Source organism: Plasmodium falciparum (assembly GCF_000002765.6).
Source record: "Plasmodium falciparum 3D7 genome assembly, chromosome: 10".
Lineage (NCBI taxonomy): Eukaryota > Apicomplexa > Aconoidasida > Haemosporida > Plasmodiidae > Plasmodium > Plasmodium falciparum.
Genome location: NC_037281.1, coordinates 331,246 through 347,500, shown reverse-complemented (window position 1 = coordinate 347,500; position 16,255 = coordinate 331,246). Strand labels below are relative to the sequence as shown.

Sequence of the window (16,255 nt, the reverse complement as noted above, 5' to 3'; positions counted from 1 at the left end):
ACCAGGTAGAATTGATAGAAAAATACAATTACCTAACCCAGATACCAAAACAAAAAGAAGAATCTTTCAAATACATACTAGTAAAATGACTATGTCTCCTGATGTAGATTTAGAAGAATTTGTTATGTCAAAAGATGAATTATCAGGTGCTGATATAAAAGCTATATGTACAGAAGCTGGACTCCTAGCTCTTAGAGAAAGACGAATGAAAATAACACAAGCAGATTTACGTAAGGCACGAGATAAGGCATTATTCCAAAAGAAAGGAAACATACCAGAAGGTTTATACTTATAAAAAAAAAAAAAAAAAAAAAGTAAACGAACACAAAATTTAAGGCCTAAAAATAAATAATCATTATAATGTTTATATGACAATATGTATATATGTCTATATTTTATAATTTTTTCGTAATTTTTTTTTTTTCTTCTTTCTAATTTATTTTTCAACACCAAAAAAAAAAAAAAAAAAAAAAAAAAAAAAAAAAAAACTCATAATAAATATGTCATATATATATATATATATATAGTACATACTCTTATATAATAAATAAAATAATTTTTAATATTTATAATAAATATATTAGTTTTTTTTATAGAATAGGCATTTATATATATTGATATATATATATATATATTTTTAAGTTAATATAAATATATTATTCTTAATAATTAGTTAATTTTTATCATTGTCTACAACAATAATATATGTGTCAATATTTTTGTTTTTAATTTTTTTAAATAAGAAAATATAGTGACCTTCAAAAATAGGATTATCTAACGTTACGTTTATTTTTTAAACATTTCTTGATTTTTTTGTATAAAATTATTGTGTATTCATGCATTTTTACAATAAGCATTTTTTTTTGCATATTTAATAATATATATATATATATGTATGTTATAAGAATTAAAATAAAGGTGCATTTTTTTATTTCATGTAAACACATAAAATATACTTAATTCCTTGTTAATTTTTAATTTTTTTACTTATTTAAAAGTTTCCACATAATATTTATTTTATTTTAAAATAAATTATTGTCTACGATTTTAAAGATTCCTTCACTATCTAGTTTCATTTCATTGTTTCTATTTTTACAATCACAAATATAATCATATAATAATATATATATATATAAATTTTTTGTGGTAATGTTTTTTATGTTGGAGTTTACTTTGAACGAGAAATGTTAAACACATCTAAATATTTTTGTTTATTTCCTTTTGTCGTATTTTCATTTTTTTTTTTTTTTCTATCAACTTCGATATACTTTATTTTTTCAGTTACTCTTTTAATTATAACCAATAAAAATTTTTTATGTATAACACATTAAAAAAAAAAAAGAATTATCTATGACTATTTTAACAAGTATTTTATGATTCTCATTTTATACGGCTTGTCTACTATGTTGTTTATCATCATTACTTTTTTCATTATAATATAAACTAAAATAATATTTATTTATACATTCTGATAAATGAAAGATTATTCCATATACTATTATATTTATAACAAAAAAAAAAATAAAATAATATAATAATAAAATATAAAAAAAATGAAATAAAATAAAAGATAATGAATCAAAAAAGAAAAATACACTATGTATGCAAAAATGAAAATAATAATGCACAAAAAAATATAACTATTATATAATAAAATAGAAAAAAAAATAATTGATGTAATGATGTGTAAAAATTATTATAATATAATATATATTTATATATATTATAGTATATATTTATATATAATTTTGTGTGAACGAAAAAGGAATACACAAAAAAAAAAAAAAAAAAAAAAAAAAAAAAAAAATTATTACATTATAAAAAATATATTATTAGGTAAATTAATAAGGCCAAAAAAAAAAAAATTAGAAATATTCATATAAACTATTAACATATTTTAATACTTATATGTTTATTATATAGTTTGTATATATATTTGGTTTATCACTTGTTCATTTAAGATTGATATGAAAAATAAGAAAACAAAATGGTAACACACAAATGTAAATAGTATAAGGAATTAATAAGAATTATTTAAAAATTTTAACAAAATAAATATTATTAAATCATGTGGTATTAATTGAAGAGAGAAATAAATATAACTTTAAAAAAATATACACATTTATAAATACAACTGTAATATGATATGAGGACTAATAATAATATTTATATGTATATTATTATAATTATATATAATTATATATTTATAGTTTCACATTTAAGAAAGAAAATTATATATATATATATATTTTTTTTTTTTATATGTTCAAAAAAAAATGCATTTATAAAATCATTTGGTGAATCAATATATTTATTATATATATATTATTAAAGTTTTAATATGATCATTATTGATACATAAAATAGTTATTTCATTTTTTTAATAGTTCATTGAATATTATTTAATGTTTATAATTATTGGTTACAAGTATATTATATATATATATATATATATATTTATATTTATATATATATATATTTCTTTTTTTTAGTTTCCAAAATTGTCACCTATTTTTTTGTACGTATGTCCATTTTTTTACTATATATATATATATTTTTTTTTTTTTTTTTTTTTTTTTCTTTAAAACTTAACGAAATATTATGACCATCAAAGGACTAGTAAGATTTATAAATAAGAAAATTCCTAGTACGATAAAAAAGATTGATGACATAAATAGTTTTAAGGGTAAAAAGTTTATTATCGATGGGACGTTTTTTATTTATAAATTTATGTATGTTGCTTGGAAACACATAATAAATGATAAAAATCGTGATTTAAAATATAAGGCGAATGAATTAGCAACGCATATACTAATAAGACAATATATTATTAAAAAAAGTATTGAATTATTGAAAAATCAACATGAATATTTTAAATCATTAAAAATTAACACACTGTATATAATTGAAGATATTGGTGCGCGGTGTGAATTACAGCCTGTTGATTATAAATGTAAAAAGCATGTATGGAAAGAAAGAGAAACTATCAGAAAAAAAAAAAACTTATTTGATATTTTAAATGTGGATTCTTCAAAAAATAATATTTTAAAAAGTAATGATAATATTAATGTAAATGATACTAATACAATTAATAATACTTTTAAAAAGAATAACATTGTTAATAATTTTTTATGTGATCAAAAGAATAATATAAGTAATATTTGTGAAAAGAAAAATTTGAAAAAAAAAAATCAAATGGAAATTATTGTAGATGAAGATGGTATACATGATTTATTTAAGAAAAATATATTTATAAAAATAAATTCCAAAACAGCTAATGATATTTACAATTATTTATTACTAGAAAATATCCCTATATTTATTACAAAAAATGATGCAGAAAAAGAATGTGCAATTCAATGTTCTCATGAAAGAGATATCGTTGTATCGGATGATACTGACGCCTTAGCATTTGGTGCACCTAATTTAATAAGATTTATAACAAATAAAAAAAAAAGACACATAATAAATAAAGAAGAACTTTTAAATGAATTAAATATAAATTATGAGCAATTCATAGATTTTTGTATTTTATCAGGTTGTGATTATAGTGCAAAAATTCCTGGTATTGGTCCTGTAAAAGCCCATGAAATTATAAAAAAATATAAAACTATTGAAACATTTCTAGAATCAAATGCTTTTAATAAATATAAGAATTCCAAATTATTTAATCAAAAATTAAATGGAACATCTATGTCTTTAAATGATTATATTCTGAATGAATTTACCTATGAACAGGCAAGAAAAGTCTTTTTCAATTCCTACTGAACAGTTTTTCGCTTGATATTAATACTTTATTGATGAATTAAAAAAATTTTTTTTTTTTTTTTGCTCTTTTTTTTTCATTAGTTTTGGCTAGATGGAATTATTTAAGTAGCGATTTATAATTTTTTTTTTTTTTTTGTTTGTTTGTTTGTTTTTATTGATTTTGGCTAGCTACAAAAATATTAAATTTGTTATAAGATTATTATTTTTTCAGGTTATTGACATAAAAGGAATTTGGGTAGAATAGTTAATTGGTGTGTGTAGGAGGTTTTACATTTGTTTTATAAAATATATGTGCATTTATAATATATATATATATATATATATATATATGTGAAAATTTTTTAAATATAATTCAATTTATAATATTTTTAATTCATTTAATATATTTGAAAAATATGAGAATCACAATATTCATTTATTAATAAATTATGTCTATTTTTCATATCTTGTTTTGTGTTTTTATTTACAATTTTTTTTTTTTTTTTTTTTTTTCAGTTTCTATTATTTCTTATTATTTTTTTATGTTTTTTCTTTTTTCCTTTTGAAAAACAAAAGAAGGATATATTTTTTTTATTGACATATTATAAAATATCTTCAATAAAGGATTACTTTTTAAAGTGTCTTATTGTTATATAATTTAAATATATACTTTTTAAAATAATAATATCATTATTAGTTTGTCATACAAAAAAAAAAATAAAATAAATAAAATAATATAATATAAATAAAACAATTAAATAAATTGAAAAATTAAATATAACATTTTTAAAAGACAATATAATAGATTAATATAAAGAAAAACATATATTAATAACAAAAAATATATACATATATATAAATATATACATATATAAATATATATATATATATATATATATATATATATTTACTCATTTATTTATTTATTTATTTATTTTTGTCCAGGTTAGCTATTCAAACAACTATTACAATACCAGTCATTCTCAATATCTGGCGGATTATCAACAGAATATTTACAACATATCCAATGATACCATTTTTCACATTTATCACATCCAATCCAATTCAAACCGTCCGCTGGTGAACCATCACTTAATTCTTCATAATATGACTTACATACTGGACAATATATTTGTTCTTCATCAACAGTATCTTCACATTTTTTAATATTAACTTTACTTTCTTCTTTTAAGATATTAGTATTGCTATCATTGAAAAAACTATTTTTAGCATTAATATTTTTTTCTTCCATAATATTATTTTTTACAAATGGATTGTGGTTATTATTCATATTAGATGATATATTTTCTTTATTGAATTTATCCATATTATTTATACTTAATGAATTAGAATTAGTCAAAGTAGTTAATTCTCCAGTATTAATACTTTGTGTATTTTTACTTTTATGATATCTTCTTTTTTTCCTTCCATCTACCTTTTGTAATTTTCCATTATCTACATTGGCATAAATATTTCCTTCACTGAGTGCATTCTTCCTTGTGTTTTCTACATTTTTATCTTGATATAGATATTTTTTCCTTTTATTTTCTATAAAATTAAATTTTGCATTTCTGTTCATAATATTGTTTTGCATATTTTGCACATTTTGCATATTTTGATATTGAGCATTGGGATAATTGAACATATTATACATAGGAAGAAAATGATTAGGGATTGCATTATTATTAAAAGGTTGTGGCATGGTATTATTTCCTTGGAATTTTTTCACATATTGCATAAAACTGTTTTGTATAATATTATTAATATAAGGATTACTTCTTGAATTGATAAGGGAAACATTTTGAAATGATTTAAGTTCTTCTGTTTCATTTTCTGACAAAATCGAGACAGCACTTTCTGTTAAATTATCATCAACAAAAATTTTATTATTATTTTTAAATGGCACATTATTATTATTAGTATTCATAAATGATTGTTTGTTATGTTCATGATCTAAATTTAATAATGGATTATTTGTATTATGCATATTATTTTTGTTAGCTAAAAATAATGGATTATTATTAAATTTGCTTCCAAAATTAGGATGCACATTATTCATATTATTCATACTATAGAAACTATTAATATTATCATGTTGTATATCGAATGGCATATTAGCCAATGTATTAGATGGTGTTCTTGAATTATCATCTTCATTTGATAATTTAATATATTTATGTATATTATTATTATTACTATAATCATTGTTATATAAAGAAGAAGGATCCAGTAAATTTTTGCTATCATTCATATTATTGATTAGGCTCATTTTCTTTCTATTATCCATGTTATATTTATTATTACCTTTAGGTGATCGTTTCATATCATTTGTTAACATATTGGTATTTTTTTTTAAAATATTTAATTGTGTCTTCTCAAATATATTTGTAAATGATTGTTCTTCAATTTTAATTGGTTTCATTAAATAAATAGAACATTTTTTATTTAAGTGATTAAATACATAAGTACCAATTAAGAAATTATATAAATGATTAAAAGGATTATATAAAAAGTTCTCAAAACAGAATAATTTATTTGCATTAATAAAATTTAAAAAATTACTTTTCTTACAATATTGAAATGTATGTTTAAAACAATATGCTTTTTTCGGATTATAAATATCAACTCTACCAAAAAAGTTATCCATTTTACAACCTAGCAAAATACCACAAGATATATGAAAAGATACATCACAATCAGTATTACTACATGTAATAACAACTCCGTGTTTTATTCTACAATAACTACAAATTCTTTTATTATATCCAGATTTAACATCATTAACACTATTTTTTTTAGCATAAGCAGTATTTACATATTCCATACATTTAGGGTGACCAAATAATAATTCTTTTTTGCCTTTATCTTCAAAACAATTTAAGAATCCATCTAATCTAGGACAATAAGAACAGAATCCTATTTTCTTTTTTACTTTGAAATATTCACATCTAGGACAAACAAATTCATTATCATTTTCTTTTTTATCACAATTTAAAAATGTACTTGAATCAATTGATTTTTTAAAAATACCTCCACTAGTTCTTTTAGTTTTACAAATCTGATTATTTTCTACAAGAGTCTTTTCATTATTATAATTTATATTATCATTTAAATGAATATCGTTATTTTTGGTACAAGAACTATTATGATTGTTATCAAGGTTCGATTGTTCTTTGATATTATCATTAATTTGAACATTTTTACGATCATTCAGAACGTGTTCTATATTATTTTTTTTTACATTTTCGTCTTCAACTTCATTTTGATGATTATTGCTAGTATGTTGTTCACTAGATGCATTCGTATAATTATTATTTTGGGTTTTATTATTTGTAGTTGAATTATTATTAGTAATATTTTCTTGAGAAATATTGGTTTTATTTTCTTTATCATCAATTTTTAAATCATTATTATTAATAGTGTTATCATTATTGTTATCATTATTGTTATCATTATTGTTATTATTATTATTATTATTATTATTATTACTATTTATATTATCAGGGTTAGGGGGTGGTTCTATTGGTGGTCGATATTTACTGGGTCGGCCTACCCTTTTAACACGGAATGGATTTTTATCTTGATTATTTTTATTAATATTGTTATTATAGGCACTGAAAGAATTATATAATTTAATATCATTATTTAAATAATTTTTCATTATATCTATGTTCATTCTGTGACAACAGAAATAACATATATATACATTACACATGGTACATTTTTTTAGAACACTTAATGATCCTAATCTTCTTTCTTTTTTTGTTTCTAAACTTTCTTTTATATTATTAGCATATGCTAATTTTCTTAATTTGAGGGTCATTTGACTATTGGATAAATTATTATTTTCGACAGTTGATAAATGAATTTTTTCCTCTGTTAATTTTTTCTCTTCTTTGTTTTTATCAGAATAGCTTGCTTTAGATAAGCATACACTACATAACATTAAATCTTTATTATTTAATAAAGATAAAAATTTATTAAATGATGAAATGAAGGTATTATCATCATCTTTATTAATTTTACATAAGGTAGATGAATTTTTTTCTAAAATCAATTCTGATAATTTTCTTAATTGATAATCATTAAAATATGGATATAAACATAAAATATTTTCAAAATTTTTTAATTTTTTATATTTATCACTTAATATATTACTATTAAATTCTTGTATATCCTTTTGTATATTTAAGAAATCATATGATAATAATTTTAATAAAGTATCTTCATCTAATAAATTTTCATTATATATATTTTTGAAATTACCTATACTTATAATATTATTACATTTTATATTACTAATTCTGTTTATATTTTCTATATCGAATATATCAATCTGTACGTTCTTCTTTCTATTACTGTTTTCTAGTTCTAAAAATTCCCTTTCTCCTTCATAATCGTTTTCGGATTCTCCAATTTTTTCTTCCTTTTGATTTACATCACTTAATTGGTAAAGATGTATTGATGAATGTTCTTTTGACTCTAGTTCGTTATCATCCAATTGGTTATCCAATTTGTCTTCCAATTTATCTTCCAATTTGTCTTCCAATTTATCTTCCAATTTGTCATCCAATTTGTCTTCCAATTTGTCTTCCAATTTGTCTTCCAATTTGTCTTCCAATTTGTCATCCCTTTGATCTCTCTTAATAAAATTACTACCGTTCGAACTTCTCCTCCTCGTTCTTCCCACTTTTGTTACTTCCAATGTATTGTTAAACATATTACTTGCTTCTTTTAAAAATGGATTATGATCAACGTTTTGATAAATGTCATTATTAAAATCGTCCATTAGATTAATATTATATTTTTTCACATGTTCATTAAACTTATCATAATTAAAGTGAACAAATTTATCAAATACAGATAAGGATGATAAAGATAATAAATTGAACAATTTAAAATCACAAACTTTTAAATATGATTGTAGTAAATAAGCATCAAACATTTTAGAAATATTTAATTTATCTTCTAATTTATTTTTATTATATTCTTTTTCTCGTAGAATTTGATATCTTCTTAAAATTTCCGTAGGAGCTTTTCTTTGGGAATGATTTGAACAAAATAAAATTAATTTATTTTCGTCATTCAATTCTATTAAATATTTAGGTGATGAAGTAGCACAAGAAATATGATAATATTTATAACAATCTGGAACATTACATTTTATAATACCTGTAGTATTAGTTCTTAAACATAAGGAACATTTATATTTTGTTTTCTCTTTATTATTTATTTCTATTTTATTATTAATAATACAATTACTTATTAAGGCACACCTAATATGGCACCACTCATTTTTTTTTTTTGTTCGTTTTATAGGACCACCACCTATATAAAAAGCATCAAATTCACATATACAACAAGTAGGTATTTTAAAAACAAAAGAGCAGTTCTTATTATGATTATATTTTAACAGTAAATTATTTTCTTCGAACTCGTCATTATATGTACTAAAGATATGATTTCTTAGTTTTGTATCATTATGGAGAAAAAAATTATTAGAATTAAATTTCTTTTCTACACAATTATAATCTGAACTTTTTTTTCTTTTCATGCCGTACATGGGTTTATTATCTGCAAGGGAATTATTTTGTTCACTTTTTATTAAAGCACCATAATTAGGAAGAATATTATTATTATTATTATTATTATTATTATTAATATTATTATTATCATTATTGTTGTCGTTAGTATTTGTAGTAGTAATATTTGTACATGCAGTGTTTGTTGAATCAGTATTTGTACCAATTATATTTGTGGCAGCAGTATTTGTAACAGTAATATTCGTAGCAGTAGTATTTGTAGAAGTATTGTTTTGTATGTTTGTGTTGTTATATATTTGATTGTTATTTGTATAAATATCCGAATTATGAATAGTATTATTAAAACTATCATTTTTAATAATATCCTTTGTAATAATATTATTTGTAATATTATCATTTGTTATAACGTTATTTGTTAAAATATTACTTGTTACATCATTATTTGTTATATTCTTACAAGATGTGTTATCATTTACTATATTATCACTTTTTATAGGGAAATTATTTTGTAAGAGTAATTTACTTAATTTTGTACTTCCGGGTGGTCTACCTCTTCTTTTTATTTCTACTTGAATATTGGGAACTCCATTTTTATTAATATCTTTATTTATATTAAGTTTATTTCTATTTCTAAATTTTTTTCTTCTTCTATCTTCTTTTTTATGTAATTTACTTTGTAATAACCTATATAATTTTGTACGTCTATCAATTTTTTCTTCTTTTATCATTTTATTACCTTTATCAAAATCTTTTTTTTTCTTATCACTTTTTACATTTGTCGTAATATTGGTTTCTTCTTTATCAGATTCATCATCAGAATCATCTACATATTCAGTAATACAAAAGGTTTCTTGTCTAAAGAATTGAAAATTCTTATAAATATATTCATACATATTCAATGAACCCTCTATTTTATTAACAACAATTGAATTGAAAAGTGTAATATATTTATATTTTTCTTTATATTTCAGAACAATTTTTTCAAAAAAATCTTGAGCATCATTTATTTCGATATTATATTTTTCTTTATAATATTGTATATCATTTTGTGTATCAAATAATAAAACAATACTTTTTTTTTTATGTGTTAATTTTAATATTTCTTTATTTACAATAATTTCTTCTGGAGCATTAAATGAATTCATTTCCCTTTTTAAATCATCTATAATATTATTATTACAATTACTGTTATTATTATGGTTGTTCTTGTTGTTGTGGTTCGTGTTAATATTATATTCATTCGTTGTAGATTTAAATAAAAGGTCTATATCTTTTTTTTTTCTTGGACAACATAAGCGTCTAATAATTTTAAAGGCATTAACATCGTCTATAAAGAAAATTTGACTTCTTAAATATGAGCATAAGGGGCATATCCATTGTTCTTCATCAACATTTTTCTCATGTAATTCTTTATTTTTATTAGTTTTAGATGATGTTATAGTATCTTTTTTTTGTATAGTTCCTTTTGTTTCTTTTCTTCCTGTTGTTACATTATGATTTTTTATTGATTTACTTGTTTCTTGAACACTTGTTTTATTTTCTTCAATATATAATTTATCTTTATCTAGAATATCGTTTATATTACCTTCATCTATGTTGTTTTTGTTTATGATTGTTTCATGGTTATTGAGGGAGTTCATAAAACTAGAGTTTCTATTATTATATATATTACCATCATTATGATCATTATCATGAACGATTTTATTATCATCATCGTCATCATTATTTTTATTATTGTTTGTGTTATCATCAGATTTATTGTTAACAAAGTCACTTTTTTCCTTTTTATAATTATTATGATTAATATTTAAATTTTCATTACTATTGTGTTTACTTAAAAATTCATCATTTGAATCATATGTGTTACCTGGAGATTCATGTAATTCATTTTTTATGGTTAATGTATTAAAACAACTTTGAGGAGAATTAATATGAATATAATTATCAGACATTAGATATTCCATAATATTAAAATTCATCTTAGGTGTCATATGGTTTTTATTTTTCTTTTTGTGATTATTTTTATTATTAATTTTGTCATCCTTTTTTTTCTTTTTATTACCATGACGATGATCATGACTATAGCAATCTTTTATAAAATTATTTTGATTTTTAATATATACATTTGTACTATTATTATGATCTTTATCTTTATCTTTTTCTACCTTTTGTTGTAGGTGTTGATCTTGTTGTTCATCTTCATCATCTGTAGTTTCTTTTTTATTTGAATTATAATTTTTAATATTCTTTGAGCCGCTACAAAATGAATGCATAGGTGTATAACAACAATCACAAAAAACGATAGGATTATCCTCCCAATCTTCACCAATATTACAAATATTACATAAAGCTTTTTCTGTCCAGCTATTTGGTAAAAGAGAACTATGATTAATTAACAATCTTAATTTTAAAAGATCTACAATTTGTTTTGATATAGTATATGTATGTTTAGTATTTAATTTATTTTTTAAATATTCATTTATATAAAAGTTAATCATTTTATCTTCAATAGAATACCAATATTTATATGGTTTCTTTTTTTCACTTTTAATATTACCTATTAATTTACCTATAATTTTTTTTTGTTGTTTAATATTATGTACATAACGAGAAAATAATACAAAAATTTCTTTGTTAATATTTTCAATATTTTCATAATTTTGTATATTAGCTTTACTTATATTATTAATATTGCTAATACCAAAAATATCATTCACATGTTCCATATATTTTTTCTTTTTTATTAACATAAAATTTTTTTTTTTTTTTTTTTTTCTCTTCTCCTCTCTCAATTTATTGTTGTATGAATTTTTATTTACATCCAATGATGATATTATACTATCATTTTTTATATTATTATTTATAACCATATTACATGTAAGATTGACTTCTTCCTTTTTATTCTGTATATTATTGTTACATAGAGAAGAGCTTTTATTTATTGGACTTTTTATATTATTAATATTGTCTGTGTTTGAATTGATTCCATTATTAGTTGGGTTTATATATTTTCTTTTTCTTTGTAAACTTTTATAATATTTTTTAAAATTTATACAATATATGTTCTTCCTTTTTGTAATTGTGTTATTGTTATTATAATTAACATTAAGAATATCTCTTCGGTATTTGTCCAAGTTAATATTCGTTAATACAAATTCAAAGTAAACACATGATTTATATTGATTTCTTTGTAAGGAAAACATCGAATTATTAAATGGCACAGAACTATTATAAGGCATATCAAAATGGAAATTACTTAAAAAATCAAATTTGCTTAAAAGATTTCGTTTTTTTTTTAAAGCTCCTTTCTTTTTGTGATTTTCTTTATAATTAATACATTTATCTTGAACTTTAACTTGATCATTATGGTTATCGTCATATTCATCATCATTTATATCTTGAGGAATATAATTTTCCCCATCTTTAATAGTATCATTACCTTTTATATTTTTATATATATAACCATCTTCCTTATTTAATTCTTCATTTTTATCATTATTAATAATAGATGTGGTTATTTTTTCATTATGTTCAAAAGAACTTGTATCTTTTTCTTCTATATTATTATTCTTATTTATAACAATATGTTCATCAAACGAATCTACATTCTTGGATTCGTTTTTACCTCTCTCTTCATTATCAACATTTTTGTATATCAAGTTCAATTTATTTTCATTTTTATCATCCTTATCAATTTTATAATTATGTAAAACTTCGCCTTGAACATTATTATGAGTATAATAATTGTTTTCTTTATTTTTATTATTTATCTCTACGTTTTGTATATTATTATGACCATCATCATAAATAGCATCTTTATTTTCATTCTTTACTTTTATATCAGTATTCGTTAGATTTTGAGAATTGTTTTTACTGTTATTCATATTATCCTTTAATTTTGCAGAAGATTCATTATTCTCTGTTTTAATTGATCTATCATATTCATCTTTTTTTTCTTGTTTTACATTTATTTGATTTAAATCGTTAAGTTCATCCTCAAAAACATAATTTTGTTTTTTTTTGTTTTGTTTATTCATCATTGCTCTTTTTATTTTTTTATTAATATTACTTATATGTATATATTTCAGCTTATCATTATTTCTTTTCAAATTTTTAATTTTATAAAATAAATTTGGATATTTCTGTGGATTGTCTACTTTTTTTTTTCTTTTATTCATCTTTTCTATGCTTTTTTTAATTTTCTTAATATTTTTATCCTTTGTCCAATAAGGTAAAATATTACCCAAAATGATTGGTAATGATTTATAAGTTTTTAGTTCATTTAATATGGTATTATAACATTTTTCTTTATTTTCACTAGTCATCTTAGGATTAAACAAATTTTTCTTATCACCAAAGGTTATTTCTGTTAATAATCTAGCTAATGTTTCTCTTTCATATATATATTCTTCATTGCTGATTAATTCCGATTTTTCTTGTTCAAATGATACACTTTTTCTATCTTTTTCGTGATCTGTATGTTCTGTATTTTTAATTTCGTCACATATTGTATTTACCTTATCATTATTTTTATTTGTGTCTTCATATGTTTTTATATCTTGATCTTTAACCTCATCCGTAAAATCATACGACTGGGGAATATAGATAGATATATGTAAGCCGTTTGGTATTGGTTTATTTTGTATATATGGCAATTTCCCTAGGCCATCATATTTCTTATTTAAAAAAGGGTTGAAGAAATTATCATCATATTTTGAGCTTCTTGTGCTTCTTTTATATTTATCCAAGTTAACATTATTATTATTATTATTATTATTATCATCATTATTATCATCTTTTATATCATTTTCATTAAATTTCCTAATGCGCGTTTCGTGACTTTTTCTCATAAATGCATGTGGATCTTTAACCCTAAATTGATTATTTATTAACATATTATCATAAGGTAACATATTAGATGGACACGTATATCCAGTTTTATCTATATCCGTTGTCATATTTTTATCATCATTTATATTTAGATTGTTTGGTGTTATCATCATATGTTTATTCATAATATCATTTCTCATATTAGGATTGAATGAATTATACATATTTACCATATTATGATTCATAGGATTTATATATCCTTGCACTGATTGTTTATTGTTATTAATTATTGGACCGTTAAAAAACGGAGGTTCACTAGGGTTCATATTATTCATATGATAAGCATGCATGTTCATCATATTTGGCTTGTTAAATAAAAGAGGTTGTTTAAACATATCATTATTGGGTACATTCTGGTTTAGATGAAAATTATTAAAATTGTTCATATTATTATTATTATTATTATTATTATTATTATTTATGTTATTCATACTATTTATATTATTTTGGTTTTTGTTCAATACACACCCTCTATTGATATTATTATTATTATTATTATTACTATAATTATCTTGAATAGTTACATTTTCTTTATTTTTATTGTCCTCATTATTTATTCTTTCATTATCATTTTGTATGGTGGAATGAGCCAAATTAATGGAATTTATTTTATTACTTATAACATTTTCCTTTTCATTTTCTTCCTTAAGAATATTAATATCATCATTAACATCTTTAAAAGGTGTTGTATCATTTGATGTTTCATTATTATTTGTATTTTTTTGTAAATCATTTAATAATATGTTTTCTTCATTCGTAGTCTTTTCATTATTTGAATTAACTTGAATATCTCTTTCTTCTTCCTTCAGAATAACTTGTTGATCGTTTGTATTTTTATTTCCTTCTTTGTTATGTAATTCTTCTATTTGTAAGAATTCCAAATTTTTATCCGATAATTTATTCGTGCCACCTACTGGATTGTTATTATGTTCATTATTATTTAATAAAATATTATTCTTATTATTGTTATCGTTGTTATTGGTTGTGTATGCATTTAGATTATTCAATGGGATAGGCATCGTTTTATTATTGTTTTCTACCATTTGATTATTCACATGGGTATTCAAATTATTCAGGTTGTTATTATTAGGAAGAACATTATTATTTAAATTATTTATAGGACCTTGATTTTTAAGAAACATATAATTTTCGTCTTTATTAAAATAATTAGGATTTCTATACATATTCGGAAAAGGATTTGTAGGATGTTCATTTCTTAAATTTAAGTGATGTAATGTATTTAATAATAATTCATTTTTCGCCATAGGCATAAATTCAAGAATAGATTTTTTATCATCAAAAGTCATAACATTCTGAATTTGATTATTTAATATTTTATCATTAATATTATTATTTTGAATACATTTGTTATTATTATTTGAAATGTTATAATTCTCACTCGTCTTTATATTATTCATATGATTTATATTATTCATATGATTTATATTATTCATATGGTTTATATTATTCATATGATTTATATTATTCATATGATTTATATTATTCATACGATTTAAATTATTCATATGATTTATATTATTCATATGGTTTACATTATTCATATTAATCATATTATTCATATTATTCATATTAATCATATTATTCATATTGTTCATATTGTTCATATTGTTCATATTGTTCATATTATTCATATTATTCATATTATTCTTATTATTCATATTACTCACATTATTCACATTATTCATATTATTTTCATTGAATTTCATATAATTGTCATATTGCATATTTGTACCTGCACAAACAAGCTTCTTATTATTATGTTCATTTTTATCATTTCCATTTAATTTTATTTTTACTGAACTTTTATAACAATTAATATTTTTAAATAATTTTTTATTTATCTTCCGCTTTTTTATTTTATTACAAATATAATCTGTACATTTTATATGATTTTCAAATGCTGATATTATACTCTTATCAAAATTACAAAAATAATAATTATCGATATTGGTCCAAAAATGATTATCATCTCCTGTTTCATTTTTTATATTTCCTTCTCTAAAATTATTATTTTCATTATTACGTCTATAATTTGATCTTCCTCTTTCCATCAT

The 16,255-nt window shown here is 20.5% G+C and overlaps 3 protein-coding genes and 1 pseudogene across 3 annotated transcripts in view, besides 1 other annotated feature; 2 read left to right on the top strand and 2 right to left on the bottom strand.

Annotated features, from left to right (window-relative positions):
• PF3D7_1008400 (26S protease regulatory subunit 4, putative) overlaps positions 1 to 295 on the top strand; it is a gene marked incomplete at both ends in the record, with an annotated part of 1,462 nt that extends 1,167 nt beyond the window's left edge. Inside the window, one exon of the mRNA XM_001347330.2 lies at positions 1 to 295. This exon is cut by the window's left edge and continues 1,006 nt beyond it. Within this exon, the coding sequence (XP_001347366.2) occupies positions 1 to 295 (295 nt within the window).
• Positions 296 to 986: 691 nt separating this feature from the next.
• On the bottom strand, positions 987 to 1,094 carry PF3D7_1008300 (annotated as a pseudogene).
• Positions 987 to 1,094: a sequence feature (AP-5 complex subunit sigma-1, putative, pseudogene).
• Positions 1,095 to 2,601: 1,507 nt separating this feature from the next.
• PF3D7_1008200 (endonuclease, putative) lies at positions 2,602 to 3,768 on the top strand (the record flags this gene model as incomplete). The annotated part of the gene is made up of 1 exon (XM_001347329.1): positions 2,602 to 3,768. One exon carries the CDS (start codon positions 2,602 to 2,604, stop codon positions 3,766 to 3,768), a length of 1,167 nt encoding a protein of 388 aa, XP_001347365.1.
• Positions 3,769 to 4,693: 925 nt separating this feature from the next.
• On the bottom strand, positions 4,694 to 16,255 carry PF3D7_1008100 (zinc finger protein, putative; the record flags this gene model as incomplete). The annotated part of the gene is made up of 1 exon (XM_001347328.1): positions 4,694 to 16,255. The coding sequence occupies one exon, from the start codon at positions 16,253 to 16,255 to the stop codon at positions 4,694 to 4,696; it is 11,562 nt and encodes a 3,853-aa protein (XP_001347364.1).